At 42.8% G+C, this 17185-nt stretch overlaps 1 protein-coding gene across 2 annotated transcripts in view; it reads right to left on the reverse strand.

The window, feature by feature from the left end:
- Positions 1 to 17185, reverse strand: part of SGPL1 (sphingosine-1-phosphate lyase 1) — a 61769-nt gene that overhangs the window by 38222 nt on the left and 6362 nt on the right. For both annotated transcript variants that reach the window (XR_014789373.1, XM_084845541.1), the window contains exons 2-3: positions 9553 to 9718; positions 7087 to 7154 (exon numbers count right to left, since the gene is read on the reverse strand). Coding sequence is in view for 1 of the 2 variants with exons in the window: in XM_084845541.1 (XP_084701667.1) it covers positions 7087 to 7154; positions 9553 to 9718 (234 nt within the window). In the remaining variant the exon portion in view is untranslated. The remainder of the gene's footprint in view (positions 1 to 7086; positions 7155 to 9552; positions 9719 to 17185) is intronic.

Below are 17185 nucleotides of genomic sequence, written 5' to 3' on the forward strand. Positions count from 1 at the left end.
AGAGACTGTGGAACCCTCGGCTGCACGCTCTGGCAAGTTTGCACAGCACTTTGAAGATAAAGTTGCTCAGATTCATCATGAATTGGACACCACGATTAATGCAGTGCCATTGGTAGAGGCATTCAGAGCACCATCTGGTCCAGTTTTATTGGATGAGTTTCAGTTATTGAAGCCTGAGGATGCAGACAAGGTGCTTGGCCAAGTCCGATCAACTACTTGTGTGCTTGACCCTTGCCCTTCATGGCTTATTAAATCAAACAAGGAGGGGATGTCTGCCTGGGTGCAGCAGGTTGTAAATTCCTCCTTGAGAGAGGGAGTGGTGTCAGCCTCTTTAAAAGAGGTGGTAATCAGATCACTCATGACAAAGCCAAACCTGGACCCAGAGAATGTTAACAATTATAGGCCGGTGGCCAACGTCCCCTTCCTGGGCAAGGTGCCTGAGTGGGTGGTTACAGGACAGCTCCAGACACTCTTGAATGAAAGAGATTATCTAGATCCATTTCAATCGGGCTTCAGGCCTGGTTTTGGAATGGAAACTGCCTTGGTCGCCCTGTGGGATGACCTCTGCTGGGAGAGGGACAGGGTGAGTGCGACCCTGTTGATTCTCCTGGACCTCTCAGTGGCTTTCAATACTATCGACCATGGCATCCTTCTGGATAGGTTGTATGGGTTGGGAGATGGAGGCACTGCACTGGTTCCACTCCTACTTGGATGGCCAATTCCAGAAGGTGGTGCTGGGGGATTATTGCTCTGTGCCATGGCAATTGTGCCATGGGGTTCCACAGGGCTCTATTTTATCCCCCATGCTGTTTAACATCTACATGAAACCGCTGGGGGAGGTTATCCAGAGATGTGAGCTGAGGTGCCATCAATATGCGGATGACACCCAGCTCTACCTCTCTTTCTCATCAATCCCAGGTGAGGCAGTGGCTGTTCTGAATCAGTGCCTGGACACGGTAATGGACTAACTGAAACTCCATCCAGACAAGACAGAGGTACTGTTAGTGGGTGGTTTGTCTTCCCGGCTTGGTGATAGTCAACCTTTTCTGGAGGGGGTTGTACTCCCCCTAAAGGATCAGGTTTGTAGTTTGGGGTACTCTTGGACCCAGAACTGCCACTTGAGACACAGGTGAACTCAGTGGCACGGAGCACTTTTTATCACCTTAGGCTGGTATACCAACTATGCCTTTATCTGGACAGAGATAGCCTAGCTACAGTTATCCATGCTCTTATAACTTTTCGTCTGGATTACTGCAATGCGTTATACGTGGGGCTGCCTTTGAAAATGGTCCAGAAACTTCAGCTGGTTCAAAATAGGGCAGCAAGATTGTTAACAGGGACTGGCCAGTGAGCTCATATTATGCCAGCACTGGCTGCCAGTCCATTTCCAGGCCCAATTCAAAGTGCTGGTATTAACATTCAAAGCCCTAAACAGCTTGGGGCAAGGTTATCTGAAGGATCACCTCCTCCCATATGTGCCTGCCTGAACCTTAAAATCATCCTCAGCAGCCATCCTCCATGAGCCCCTGCCAAAGAAAGTCAGGCAGGTGGCTACTAGGAGGAGGGCCTTTTCTGCTGTGGCACCCTGGCTGTGGAATGAGTAGGGATGTACAAAACGACTTGCCTGTTTCGTTTCGCGACATCCGCGTAGGGGGGGAGGCGCGCCGTCCCTCCCCCCGAAATCCTCGCCGGCTGGCTCCAGCCGCTGCTGGGCTGCGCAGGAACGCAAACGGCGGCCGCCATAGCCGCCGCCATTTGCGTCCCTTTTTTTCGCCGTGATAGGCTACGTAAATATTTATGTAGCCTATCACGGCCTCCACAGGGACGCTAATGGCGTTAACAGGGACTGGCCAGTGAGCTCATACGATGAGTGAGGCTATACAATAGTGAGAGCCTATACAGTGAGCCTATCACAGGAAAAATTGTGAAGCGAATGGCGGCCGCAAACGCGGCTGCCATTCGCAAAGCAGCATGAACGGCACCAGGTAGGTGCTCCATTTTGTGTGCCTTTTGCAGGGTGGTGGGGTGGGGGGGCTTCGTTCAGCCACGGATTTCAGGGGGCTGAATGCACTGGCATTCAGCCTTACTGAGATCCATGGCAGAATTCTCCACCATCCCTAGAATGAGGTCCCTAGTGAGGTTCGCCTGGCACCTACATTGTATTCCTTCCGGCGCCAGGTGAAGACCTTTTTTATTTTTCCCAAGCATTTTAGCTTTCTAGACTTTTAGCTTTGCTGTTTTAAGTCTGCATTTTAAATCTCTGCACTGCTGCTAGGTTTTATTCTGGTTGCATTGTTATATTGTGGTTTCAATGTTTTTATATTTTATATTGTTTTACTGTATGCTTTTTGGTTTTAATTTTTGTGAACCACCCAGAGAGCGTCGGTTATTGGGTGGTATGGAAATGAAATAAATAAATAAAATATTAATTATGATTCTTTGAGATTTTTCTCTTAAAATGTTAGTTTCTGTCATTTCTGCATGATAATCTGAAGTCTATGTAAGGTTTCTAAATCCATTCAATAAAATCTTCCTTTTGTTTACCACAATGTTCACACTTTGTTGTCAGATTTTATTTTCCCCCCTTTGTTTTCCCAACTTACAAAATTAAGATATAATTAGATACTTTTGGGTACGGCAGATTGCAGTTCCATCTCTAACACTGGGTATAATTTTAATTAATGTTTTAATACAATGAAAGTGTTTATACTTTTAAATTCAATATTGCCACTTATTGGCACTGTCATAAACGTACTTCAAGTTCTTAAAGTTGTAAAATTGTTCACGGCAACTTTTTATAAAATCTATATGACCATTTGGTCCCCCATATGGTAAAATTGTTTAATAAAATTATGGACAAGTGTGAGGTTTTCCAGTCATCATAACGCTACAAAAACCATACTGCTATAAAAACCTGGAAAAGACCCTGGCTAAACAGACGCATACCATCCAATCACACTGCTAAACCAAGACCAACAAATATTTACTGGCATATTGGCTGATAGGCTTGGAACAATAGCCCCACAACTATCGACCAGTTTGGTTTTATTAGGTGTCATATTGCAGGCCCAATATAGAGATTATTAAATGTAATTTATTCCTGTGAAAACAAAACTAAATCCCCCTACTCCATAACACTGCTTGACATGGCTAAGGCCTTTGACAAGCTGGAATTGAATTTTATATTTGAATTAAGGAAAAAGATGATGCTGGGGGGGGGGGGGGATTGCTTGTCTCAATTATAGTCACAGAACCAGGCAGTTATGGTTATCAGGGTAAATGGTATGGATTCCTTACCAATCCCTATCACCAGACATACCAAGCAAGATAACTATGTTTGCAATAGTGCTAACCGTTGAGCAGTCTGGAAAAGGCAATGCAGGTGGTAAAGGAATTTGGGGAAGCAGCAGGGGCACAGGTTAATTATAAACATAGATGACAAACAGTGCTTAAATTTGAAGCACAGCTCTGGTATCTGTATCACAGAACTAAAATATCTAGGAGCTAGTATCCATCAGACGTGTCTACTTTGCTAAAACTAAATTACCATCAAGTTATTAAATATATCAAGCAAAAGCTAAAACAATGGACTAATACGAACCTGAATTGGATGGAAAAGATAGCAGCAGTTAAAATGAAACTGTTACCTAAGCTAAGTTTCCTATTCCAGACCCAACTGGTTTCCTTATCTGACCAAAGGCTAAAACAACAGTCAACTCTATTCTTAAATTTTATTTTTAGCAACAGACACAGATTCAACTTAAATGTTTTATGTGGAAAGAGCAAAAAGAGAGAGCTGAGCATCCCCAGTTTGCTCAAATATTACAGTGCATTTCAGTTGAGACAAGTGCTCAGATATTACAATACACTTCAGCTAAAACACTTGTTGGGAGGCCTCCCTGATTTCATTTTTCCATCTCAAGGTCACTCTGAGCATTCAGGTCTGGGGGACAATAGCATGTTCCTAGCACTAAATTAGTTTTGGAGCCTGGTATTGTCACCCACAGTGCTTCTGTGGAAGAGCCTGCCCCTTTTACGTGTTCTAGACCGCTCGACACTATGCCCTCTTTGACATCTGGGCCAACGCCTCCCCCAGTACGCCTGTCCCTGTCCTTCCTATAGAGTTTATATCCAGAGATGACCATATCCCACTGCTTCTCTCCATTCCACCAGGTTTCTGTAATGCCCACTATATCCAGGTTTTCCTTTAAAAACTATATATACACCCACTATATCCAGGTTTCCTTTTACTGAATCTGTCAACATTGATAAAGCCACCCTTCACCTGCCAGTTTCTCATGGAAGTTTATGCTAAAAACTCCTGTACACTATCTTAAATTATAATTATTTAAAAATTCCTCTATCTTGTTGTTTGCATCTGAGTCCTCCAAAAACATAGATACAGCAAGTACTGAGACACCTTGAACATATTTATGCAACCCGTCTCACTTTTGCGTATCAATGGTTATTTGTTCAGTTCTTCATCTGTGGCACTTTTCTCATACATGCTCAAAAATAATCACTCAAAATATGACACAGATGTCATCCCAGATAAATCAGAACTTGACATTATAATATAGGAGGGCTAATTTTGTATATATCTACCCAGATGCTCCTTCAGAAGGTTTCCATTTGAACTTCCCCAGATGCTAACATTGGCTGGGAATGTTTTTCTCTTTGGTCCTTCATCTGCCTTCTTCTGAAAGGGTGCAGTGATACCGCTACCCTAGGGATGTACAAATTGTGTTCCTCCTGTGCCGCTTGACTTCCGCAGTTCGCATCCAGTGCTCCGTTCCGCTATTCACAAGCCCCCGGAATTCTCCTCTCTTTTTTTCCGCTCCAAAAATTACGTAAATAAATACGTACTGACAAACATAATTCCTGTACCCATCCGTTTCTACAAGTCCGCATGACTTCCGTAAGAATCACTACTTTTTGTAAATGTTTACGTATTTTTTCCCTTCCCTGCCATGCAGTAATTACTTTCAGCCAAAACACTTCCTCTTCCTTGTAGGGGCTTCCCAAAAGAAGACTGTCTCAGGTGTGCCTGAGAGATAAACTATTTGCTTAAAGCAACACTGTTTTAAAGAAGAAAAAAACTTTTTAAATGACCATGCATGATGTATTATTCTCCCTGCTAAGCTTTATATTTCCACATCCAGTGTAGTTGTTGTTGTTGACATTGTGAGGCTAAAATGGAGAGAACTACTTCAGAAAGAACTTTCCATTATATTGTCTCTTTTTCATGAGTTTCATAACAGCAGTGTGGTGTTGTGGTTAGACAGCCAGTGTAGCCTAGTGGTTAGAGTGTTGGATTGGGACTTGGGAGATGGGCAGTTCTAGTCCCCACTTGGCTATGGAAGCTGACTGGGTGACTTTGGGCCAGTCTCAACCATGCACATTATTTGTGTGTTCTTTCTGAAGCAGTCACACTTCACTTGTACAAATGCAGCATGAAGGGAAAGATCAGCAACCTTCTTTTTGTTTGAATAAAAAGCACACTCTGCACATGCTCAGGGAATGGACAAAATGAGGAATAAACGTATCAGGGAATATGAAGAACTATGTTCTTCCATTATGTGTGTGTATGTGCGTGGCGGGGGGAGCTTCTCCCCCAATCCAGCTGTTTCCCTGGAAACGCCCTTCCCCCCACCCCCATTCACCCAAGGGCCTTTGAGATAACTAACAGGAGGTTTGCTCATGAGCTGGATGTGGAAATACAAAGCTGAGCTGGGGGCAAGTGGGGTGCTGACATGTGTAGGAGTAAGTCCCACTGAACTCAATAAGACTTACTTCTGAGTAGACATGCAGAGTTGGTTCTCCTCTCCATTTTAGCCTCACAACGTCAACAACAACGCTGGATGTGGAAATATAAAGCTTAGCAGGGAGAATAATACATTGTGCATGGTCACTTTTAAAGGTTTTTTCTTTCTTTAAAACAGCGTTGCTTTAAACAAATAGTTTCTCTCTCAGGCACACTTGAGACAGTCTTCTTTTGGGAAAACCCTACAAGGAAGAGGAAGTGTTTTGGCTGAAAGTAAACTCCCCAACGGAGAAGGAGTTCAGTTTTAAAAAGAGCACCCACAAGGCGGTAAGCACAACTCATTAAAAAAAAACTTACATATTTATTATCGTAATATTACTGTCCTTCCGATTTACGAATTATACTGCGTATTTATTTATGAAAATTTCATGACTCTTTGCAAACGACAACAAAAAAGCTGCATGATTGCTGGCTCCGCAGGACCTCGTGGTGCCGCTTCGCAGAAGATTTCATGGCACAGACTGAAGGGAATTCGATCCCATTTCAGTCCATGGTGGAATTCTCTGACATCCTTACTCTATCCCCTGAACTGTTTACCAAAGAAGGCAAGCCAGGCCCCTTATATTTACAGATAGAGTCACTGGGTAAGAACTTTTTTCCCCCCTTTCTATACCACCCAATAGCCGAAGCTCTCTGGGCGGTTCACAAAAATTAAAACCACAGAGTACAGCATAAAACAATATAAAATATGAAAGCTTAAAACCACAATATAATAGTACAACCAGAATAAAACCTAGCAGCAATGCAGAGTTTTAAAATACAGATTTAAAACACCAGAGCTAAAAGACAAGGAAACTAAAATGCTAAAATACTGGAAGAATAAAAAGATCTTCTCCTGGTGCCAGAAGGAGAACAACGTAAGCGCCAGGCAAACCTCTCTAGGGAGCTCATACCACAGCCGGGGTAACACAGCAGAAAAGGCCCTCTTCCTGGTAGCCACCCACCTCAGTCCTTTGGCGGGGGCTCCCAGAGAAGGACCCCTGAGGATGATCTTAGGGTCCAGGAAGGCACATTTTTTAAGGAAGGCTTTTGAAAGCTACTGCCAAGCAGAGAAGAATCACAAGCACATTGGGTTCAGTCGGATTTAAATTGACCACAGGTTTAACATTTAGAATGGAACGTTATTGTATTTGTATGTTTTTAATATTGTTGTTTTATTCATTTGCATCAGTAGGCAGGAATGCAAGTGACAGAGCAATAAAACATGCAAGCTTCCTGCTATTAAACTGACCTGATAAATACCTCAATGCTTAAAAACTTACCAAATCACCAATTATAGGCAGTTTCCGTATAACTCTGAAGAACCATTTTTTAGTTCGTGATGTTAAACCTAGGAAGAAAACATTTAAAAATAAAGATTAACCCCACTGCTTCCAAACATATGATTTAATGGCATTTGAAGCATCTCAGATCACCAGAGAAAAGAGGGCTGAGGAAGACAGGAGAGCAGTGGCTTCCATTTACCAAGAAAAGAAGACTTCATTTTACACATTCTACACACTGACAAGAGAACATCTGAAAGTACTCCCGGATGAGGCCCTCTTAGAGTTCTTGTAAACCCATCTAGCACACCCCATAAGTCACAACTCCCCCAGCCCTGTCAGCCCTCCTTCAAGAAAAGGAAAAACAGTTAAGAAAACAAAACTCTGAGGCACCTCCTTATAATCTGTTGCTGAGAGATATGCACAGCCACACTAATACCAAACATATGTGCACATACATCTTGGGGACCTACAGGCAATGCATGGTATATGCACAGTATACTGGGGAAAGGAACTATGCTGGTATATGCAAAACCATTTTTTCGGGGCTAATTTTAAAGCTATACACAAAGTGAACTCGTCTTGACCCATGTTCTAGTCCCTTCGCTGTGAAGCCCCAGTGGTTGCTCTTGCACAGGATGGGAAAGAAATCTAAATGAACAGCTAGCAAACATACACAGAGGCACACGCCCACCGTTACATCATCTTAAAGGAGGCTCTTAAAGGAGCACATTGAAGGCTTTCAAAATTCCTGTGTGCAAATGGAGACTGTGAGGGCAATAGGAAAAATAACTCCCATTTAAAAGTTTATTTAGAGTCTGCACGTGGAAAAGGGCTCAGACCATATCTGGAAATGTGCTAGAGAAAAAATACACCACATAAATACCAAAAAGAAAGGGGGGGGGGAATCTAACCCATGGGGAGTAGGAAACTAGGTTTCTATGCCAAACTTGTTTCCTGTGAAATGCTTCCCAAGTGTTATCAAATAAGCCTATAATTAAAATGTAAACTTTTAAGCACCAACAAGCTCCCTTCTGCCTCCTGAGCTATGCACATGCATGTGCTCTCACATACACACCTAGAATGGTCACACTTTAACCCAGCAAATATGCCAAAATAACCCTGAAATGGAGAGGGCTTGACTAATTTGTGCTGCACTTAATTACATAATTGACATGCTGTCTTCATGAACTACATTTGGTGGACATGTGACCTTTATTCTACAACATCCAATTTTAAAATCAGAATCGGTGGCTGGAAACTCCTGGTACACAAGGCTGGTTGGGACACTACGCTGAACCTTGGGTTCGCATGCTTTCCCATTCCTCGCTGGCCTGGCCACAACCAGGTGTTTGGAAGCTTTAGCTTCTATTTTAGATTAACCACAGTTTGCCATGTCATCTGAACCCAGGCAAATTATGGTTAATCTTAACTGTGGCTAGTGGTAACAAGCCAATTTCAAACCATAGATTATGAAACTGGCTTGTTTTAACTAACCACAGTTAATATTAACCACAGTTTAGGGTTTGGATGACATGTAAGCTGCCATTAATCTAAAAGGAAGCGGAAACTTCCAACTCCCTTCTTACAGCCATGCCAGAGAAGAGGGGAGCACACAAGCTCAGGGCTTGCCTATGCTTGTTCTTGTAACACTAAACTATGGTTTCATGCAGGGATGGGCCACATGCAGCTCCCACTCCCTTTTGCATCCTCTGCCACCCTAAATGGCCAACACAAGGCTGAATTGCTACCAAATTTCAACAATGCATAGTGGTAACAGGAGAAAAGGTGTATTTTTGCTTTAAAACAAGGCGTGCAAGGAGTTTGTTTAATCCAAAATCATGATCCCCCGAAGCTACAGGAGCATATTTTTGCATTAAAACCAAGCTTGCTCTCCCCGCACATCTTGTTTTAAAGCAAACAAAATGTGGCTTTTTCTCACTGCCCAATTGCCACCAAAATTCGGTGGCAATTCAGTGGTGGCAATTTCAGCAGCAGGAGTGGTGGGTGTAGCCCTAGGTGAATTCCAAGGGGAGGAAAATGTCCCCCAGACCCTCTGAAGTTGCCCAGCCCTGGTTTAGTGTTATATCTGAATGCAACTATAGACTTGGAAATAAAGTGAAAAAGAGCTGGAGCTTTTAAACCTCATTTTTTTCCAGTCCTCTATATGTTTGCTGTTACATTTTCAAAGAATCTCTTTGCTACCATGAGACTTAGCAGCTTACTTTTTGAAATTAAAATCTGAGCTGCACTAAACTTCTGCATGGGATGTGTGTTTGTGCGCGCACGCTTCCATCTGTTCCTGCTGTACTACTTCAGACGGGTTTGCCTTAATTCTGCCGTTAGATTAAAAAAGATTTATACCAAAACCAAGGAACCCTGTTTGAATACCACAAGTAGAACATCATCAGGCTACATAAAAGCATTATGTAGTGTCGCATTTCTCACATCAGATATATAACTTACTTTCTTGTTGGAAGAGGAACATGTGTAGCTTCACAACCAGGAGGGTAGCAGCAACCGTTGATGCTATCAATTGCCAGGACTCAATCCCAGCACACTTTCCATTCACAGCATTTCTTATTTGGTCTAAATACTGCAGGAAGATGTCTTTGTACATAATAAGGGCATCCTAGAAAAGAGAACAGACAAACTGTGAGACAGAGAAGAAGGCCAAATCAGAACGAATAAAAGCTGCATGAAAGTTGGATTTATTAGAAGTCTTAATACTCCAAGATTCCATTAAAACATATACTCAAGGCAGTTTTATAATCTAAACAAGATAAACCCAAGTATACAACACAAAATACAACAAAAGAAGAGGCACAGGCAGCAGATAACACACTTCAATTAACACATCAGGGAGATTAAAACTAACAACTTGGCAGGGAAAATGCATGCTGGAAAATAATTTCTTTGCACAGAGGGAAAAAGACACCCAAGAGGGGGTGAGACGGGATTCCCTTGACAAGGATTCCCAAGTTTAGGCAAGGCCACAGTGAAGACTCTCTCCAATGTCCCAGCCAAACAAAACTCTGATGTTGGTGGGATGCAGAAGTGAGCCTCAAGGTCTCAGCACACTCACAAGCATATATGGAAGACGACGGTTCCTTTAAATATCTTGGTACCAAACCATTTAAGGCTTTAATGGTCATAGCCAGCCCTTTGAACTGGTCCTGGGAACAAAATGGAAGCCAGTGAAGCTGTTTTCATATTGAAGCCTTACGTATAACATTCCCACGAATATCAAGTAGTTGCTGAAGAGAAGTTCTTTCGTAAGAATAAATACATTTCACCTGCGTTATAGAACGGGGTAGGCAAATTTCAAGCTTATGGAATCTACTTTGTTTTTGATACATCTAGCCATCTCAGCTAGATGTATCACTATCCCTGTACTTTGGGCAGCAAATTCCACACATTCGCAGTGTGTTATGTAAAGGACTTTCCTTTTAGCCTCTCTTGAATCCACTCCCTAATCAATTTCACTGGGCCACCCCGAATTCTAGTTATTATGAGGAGAAAAGCTTTCTGCACACCATGTACAGTTTAATAGCCTTTGATCATGTCCTTTCTTGCTGACTCCAAGTGTTGCCTAGGAAAAGCATGGTGCCAATGCACTACTCTGTGCAAATGAATATGTTGAAGTTGAACAGAATTACGTATTATTTTTATTAGTCTTTCATAAGGTTGCTTTCACTTAGGCTTAAAAATTAATTTGTCTTTTGGTGGCAATCAAGCACTTTCCGAACATCCCTCTTATACTCTCACCAAAGGAGAGTTCCCCACCCCCGCTCTACTCTAACAAGAGTACTAACTGAAGATTATTCCCAGTTCCCCATTCAATACTTCCTGAAAGTTACAATAAAAAAACCTCCTGCAATTTCACCCATTTCCCCCCCATGCAGTTATTATCCCATTCCCCTGAAATAAACCCTGAACATTTCAAGATCACAAGATCCTTTGTCAACCAGTCTGTCCTGCTCAACTCCCATTAAGGCCGTGATGAAACACACATTTGCACTGCTGCGCTCTGTTCCTCAGACCTGTTCTTCAGCTCCCAACCTACTATATCTCATTCAAAGACAGGTCCCTGCCAAGGTGTGGTATTTTGCTTTAATTGAGACCTGCTATGGTGTACAGTGACTAACATCATCCATATTATGTGAACTCCATGCCTGAATGCTATTAACATTTTCTGTGCTTCCACAAATGGGGAAGATTAGAAGTAACAACTTCTGACAGCTGGTACCACAACAATGGAGTCAACCTACAAGGAATCACTGGGGGGGGGGAGCATTTAACCCCCAATTATGAGCAACTACTGTTAGACAAAGAGAAGAAAATCCATGTATTTCTAGCAATAAGGTTAATGTAACCAGATATTCTTCACCCTCTACTTTATGGGGAGGAGTTCCAATAGTGTTGCCACTTCCTAAATGTTTGCGTATGGATTGACAGATGTAGCTTTACTAAAGTGTAACTTCACTTACAACAGAGGCACCAACGGTCTAGAGAAAGAGAGCAGACAGGATTTTAAAAGCCAAGGGTTATCAAGACTATAAAAATATACTTTTATTCGGTGTCCATTGGAATGGAAATCACATTTCTCACTAACCTGAAGTTCTACAAAAAATCAGAATTCAACGTAATTGCTAATCTTTTTAAATTTTGCTTTGGAAATTCCCCTTTTGAGCAACAGCTTTTTAAAAAGTCAAATCTTATATTTTGCTGGGTTATTGTCAGATATAGATCTGAAAACAATTACTTCTTTCTTTCTTTCTTTTTGACTGAGAGTACATACTAACATTTTCTTTTCTTTACAAGTTGCCTAGGAGTTTTGTCACTTATTTTAATGCTGGGGGGAAATTAAGTTCTAATTTAAAAGTTACAAGTAAATAAAGCTAAACCTTAATTGGTGCTGATTAATCAAGGCAACATTTTTAATTAACTGTACCTGTACCTTTTAATTAACTGTACCTGTACCTGTAATTGTATTAATTAACTGTACCTCAATGGCAGAGGACATGTATTGGATGCAGAAGGTTTGAGGTTCAATCCCAGGCATTCTTGGGTGGGGCTGGAAAACACCCCTGCCCAAAACTTTAGACAGATGCTGACAGTTAGTGTAGACAATGCTGAGTTAAATGGACCAATTGTCTGACTCAGCATAAGGCAACTTCCTCTGTTGCTAATGTATCAAGATGTAGAGCTTCCACAGCTCTCCTCCCCTATTCAATCCCTATTCATTTGTTTACCTGCAGCTGCATACCTGGCCGGGGTAATTTATATTTGTTAAACCTAGGGTACAAAACCTCAAGCCCGGGCAACAAATCCAGTCTGCCTGGAATCCCAACCTGGCCTTCTCAGTTTCTCCAAAGGACCCTGTTCCCTTCCCTTGGTCCCCTTTCCCTCAGCCACCAATCATGTAGTAGTTTCCTGGGTTTTGTGCGGTTTCTCTCCCCCCAACCCCATTTTCTAAAAGGTTGAAATGCCTCTCCTAAGGCGGAGTTGCTGGCAGTAAGAGCTTAAAGCTAAAACGGGCTGGCATTTTGGACCCCGCTCCTTTTGCCTTTGGCCCCAATGACCACCTGAATGCGACCCCCAAGAGCTTCTCCAAAATGGAATTCAGCGCTTGGACTAAGAGAGGTTCAACACCCATCTTAAACTTTCTTCTAGCAATAGATGTATTAACCAACCTGCCCACTTTTGGCAGCAGTAGATAAGCTGTACATATTTTTCATTCTCTAAGTCTAAGGCCAGCTTTCAAAGCTGGTACAAAGAAAACTGGCCAATAAATCCCTGTCTGTCTTATGCAAAGGTGCCTTTTTATCTAAAAGGGGGTCAGAGAACCTTTTTACAGAGGATCGAAGTTCAGCAGAAACTATTCAATCTGATGTTTATCAGGATGCTTATACAGATGTGATGATTAAACCAAGCTAACCCCATGTCTTCTACCAAACTATAAGAGATAACAACCCTCCACCTTGCACTGCTGCTCCCCAATAAGTCCCATATATTTTATTGCTGCTTCTCCTTATAGCAGCATTGCACAACAGATCTGCTGATTACAGGCAGAAAGGGACAAGGCAGTTCTACTTGTCCTGGTAAAGCTCTACTTCAGATCTACTTCCCTGGCATTCCAACTAGCAGTCCAAAGTGATTCCTAATGTCTTTCACAAGAATCTGCAGTCACAACAGCCTGGTACCGTTAGCCATTTTTCATGGCAACAACAAGAAGCTTTGTTCGTCAGTGCTTGATACAGATCAGCAGGAAGAGAAATGACTATGCACAGATCTAGGAAACGTGTTTTCGAGGTCCCACCTCTGCCATAGATATGTTGTGCAGTCTGGATAAATCTCTCCGCTTCATCTGTAAAATGGGGATAACACTCAGCCCACTTCAAACGGTTATTATAAGGGTGGACACAGGCAGGAGGCACTGAAAATCAGTGACAGCAAAGCAGTGGGAACACCAAAGGTTGGTGCAGATGCAACATGTGCCAAGATCCAGGTTTCAAACAGGAAACCCAACTAAGCTAGGAGTACACTTGATTTAGAGCTAACCCTAGTTAACAGTGGCTGGGGAGGGAGAGATGAAATTCAAATTAGAGATGGGAGCATGCCATCCCACAGTTCTGTTATGGTTCAGACAGCAGGAGACGTTGGATTCAGTAACATTCTATTTCCACTCCCTTCACCATTGTATGATGCCTACATCTGCACTGGGAAAAGGAAAGGTTCCTCCTGTGCAAGCACCGGGTCACTGCTGACCCCTAGAGGGACGCCTGTTTACGCTGGCGTTTTCATGGCAGACTATAGCGGGGTGGTTTGCCATTGCCTTCCCCAGTCGTGACTACCTTTCCCCCAGCAAGCTGGGTACTCATTGTACCGACCTCAGAAGGATGAATGGCTGAGTCGGCCTGAGCCGGCTACCTGAGACCCAGCTTCCACTGGGATCGAACTCAGGTCGTGGGGAGAGTTTCAGTTGCAATACTGCCGCCTACCACTAAACTTGGTGATGAGAAGACTGTTCATTTGCTATGGCATATCTCATGAACTTCATACCAACTATCCAATTGCCATTTTGTCCCATATACCCTCTGTGACTGCACCAAAGAAATCTTATTTTTACTGAGTTCTTTGCATGGCATGTTCACTACCAAGACTTCACAAAAACATAGGAAAGCTGAATTTTTCAGGATTTCAATGAAAACACATAGGGTTGGATCCAATGGTGTCATCCTGCTGGTGGACCTACTTCCGTCAATGGAGCCAGGAGAGGGTCAATTCCCCCCCCCCATAGCCTCCCAGGCATCCTCAAAATCTGCGCTGGAGATCTGAGAAATCCTACGGAGATTTTCGGGTGGCATGGGAGGCTGCTCAGCAGAGCAGGAAGTCCTGTTGCACTAGCATGCTCATGCTGCAACACTGGATTTAACCCAGAGATGTCACAAGGATACTACAACAGGTACATGCAAATTTTATGCCACCCAGATTAAATTATATAGATAATTATGCTGGTTACTTCAGAGTAGCTTTGCAGGTGGTCCAGCTGCTCAAACATCCTCCCATGTCCCAAAACAGCTCAAGCACTTGGTCTGGGACACTATTATGTGTCTGGAAGGAAGTTACTTGCCCCTGGCAAGTGGTTAATGGAAGGGGTATTCTACAGGCCAAATTATAGGATTAACCAACAGTCAAAAAAATAACTTTGTATGACATATGTAGAACATAGGTTAGAGACTGACACCTGTACTAACATTCTCACTCCTACAATAAACACAAAATGTTGAATATTTCTTCAAAACACGGGCAAGTACAATTATTTCATCTAGTTAAAGGAAAAAGGGAAGGTTCCTCTTGTGCAAGCACCATTACTGACCCCTAGAGGGATGCCATTTTTCCTCGGCGTTTTCCTGGCAGACTGTATAGTGGGATGGTTTGTCATTGCCTTCCCCAGTCCTAACTACCTTTCCCTCAGGAAGCTGGGTACTCATTTTACTGACCTCAGAAGGATGGAGGGCTGAGTCAACCTCAGCCAGCTACATGAAAACCAGCTTCCGCTGGGATCGAACTCGGGTCGTGGGGAGAGTTTCAGTTGCATTACCGCCGCCTATCACTCTGCGCCGGGGCATTAACAAAACGAACAAAAACCTCTTCTAAACCCAAATAGTTTTGATCAAATTTAACCTTTTGGCACTGCAGTTATTAAAGAAAGCAGCTTGCTTTTAGTCTGTGTTTATTATCGACATCTATCTGATTCTGTGTATTGTGTGGTATTCAGTGTTTCAGAGAGTGACACTTCAGAGATTTTGTTTGCTACTGCTGATTCTTTTTTTATAGCTGCTCTGAACATGGCAAGATTGAATGGATTCAAAAATAAAAATTCTAACAAGGCATGCTGCTACAAAGTTTTTAAAAATGCAAGAGCAAGGTTACTCAGTTCACTACTTCAGAGCAGGTATGTACAGGTTTTGTTAAAATGCAAGAGGGCAGGATACTCGATTCACTACTTCAGAGTAGGTATGTATGGATTTTGTTAAATCCATTCACCCCATGTTTCACAGACTGTCAGGTGTCTTTTGTTCCATCATTCACTCATTGATGGAATCAGATTTATTTTAGTGATGTATGAGAACTTTATTCCACTTGTGCCAGAGCGCATTAGCACAAGTGCACATTTGCGCAAATTCTCCCCCCTCCAAGGGAAAAAAACCTGACCATGGAATCCATGTGATTCAGAAAAAGCTGGTGCACCATTGGGGGGGCGGGGAGGACAAGGAAGTCCAGTTGCATCAGGGTAAGTCTCCTCATGCGATGTTGGATCCTACCCATTGCCAGTACCACATGTACAGGGGACAGGGGCCAAATCAATGATGTAGCACTGGAAATAATTATGTGTAGCCTGCTCCTACATGTGTAGAGCCCTACACATAGAAAATACCATGGACTTTGGCACTCAAAAGATCATTTGCAATTCCACAACAGCCTAGGAGTGGGTTCATTTATGGCCAGAGCATCATGGGGGCAGCTTCTGTCCCACACCACTTTGGTAACTTCTGTAAGAAGCTATCGGGTGAATCATGTTACTGCATGATTGCTTCCCATGCCAGCATTGCTCCTTCCCTGAGAGTCAGTGATGCTGGTAGGGATGTAAACAGTTCATTCACCCAACTCATGTGATCACTTTCTACAGAAATGATTAGGGGTACTATGAGACCACACCACACAAAAACAGCTCCCAGGCTGCTCTGATAACTTAACCGCCAATGAAATGGACATTCGGCATTCAATGTAACAATTAGTTCAGTTCTTTGGAAAAGGAAGAAAGGCAGGATGCAAGTGTATTTACATTAATGGTGTGTTCACATGCATTTCTGCTCACACAGAAATGTGCTCACCAACTTCGTTCCCAATCTTTGGTCTAAATTAACAGATGGCACAGTAGGATGGATTCACAACTACTTGCCTTTGTGCTTACAATTGACCCAAGCCACTCTGTGATCCATTACAACCATGTATAGCTAAAGCAATGGGACAGTTAATGGTGCAAAAATAAGAACAAACAGGCTGCAAACATCCAGGAGTCCATGAGCCACTACAGCCTAAAAAACTGGGCCTGTCAAGACACACCTTTCTCCTCCCATGTGTGCCACCATTTGTAGGACTTCGCTCATTTCTTTTCTTCCTCATTTTTAGCCTTTTCAACTCTATTTTTGCTTTTTATTCATCCCCCTGCTGGAAGCAGAGTTTAAATTGTTAGGGCTTTCTACAGCAAAGGTCCAGCACCTCTTTTAATGGTAGTGCTTACCTCTGGGGGGACGTAGCGTGGCTCTAGGCATATGTAATGGTTTGCATAACCTCCAGCAAAGGCTATGATTTCAAGGCAGTCTTAAGCCCTGGCACAAGCATTATCTGAAAGGACAGCAAACCAGCAAGGGGCGGGGGGAACAGAGTAGAATGCACCAAGAACAGGATCCCTCCCCTTAGTAATGTCCTCATATCTTTATTATTTTAGTGCTACATCTCCATTGCTCTCCCCCACCCCTCCTTACAATTTGGCAAAAGGTTTTCCACCCTTTTAAAAGCTACATATTGT

The sequence above is a fragment of the Heloderma suspectum genome, chromosome 3 (genome assembly GCF_057233095.1).
Source record: "Heloderma suspectum isolate Gila_16-S chromosome 3, 16-S_ref, whole genome shotgun sequence".
In the NCBI taxonomy this organism is placed as follows: Eukaryota; Metazoa; Chordata; class Lepidosauria; order Squamata; family Helodermatidae; genus Heloderma; species Heloderma suspectum.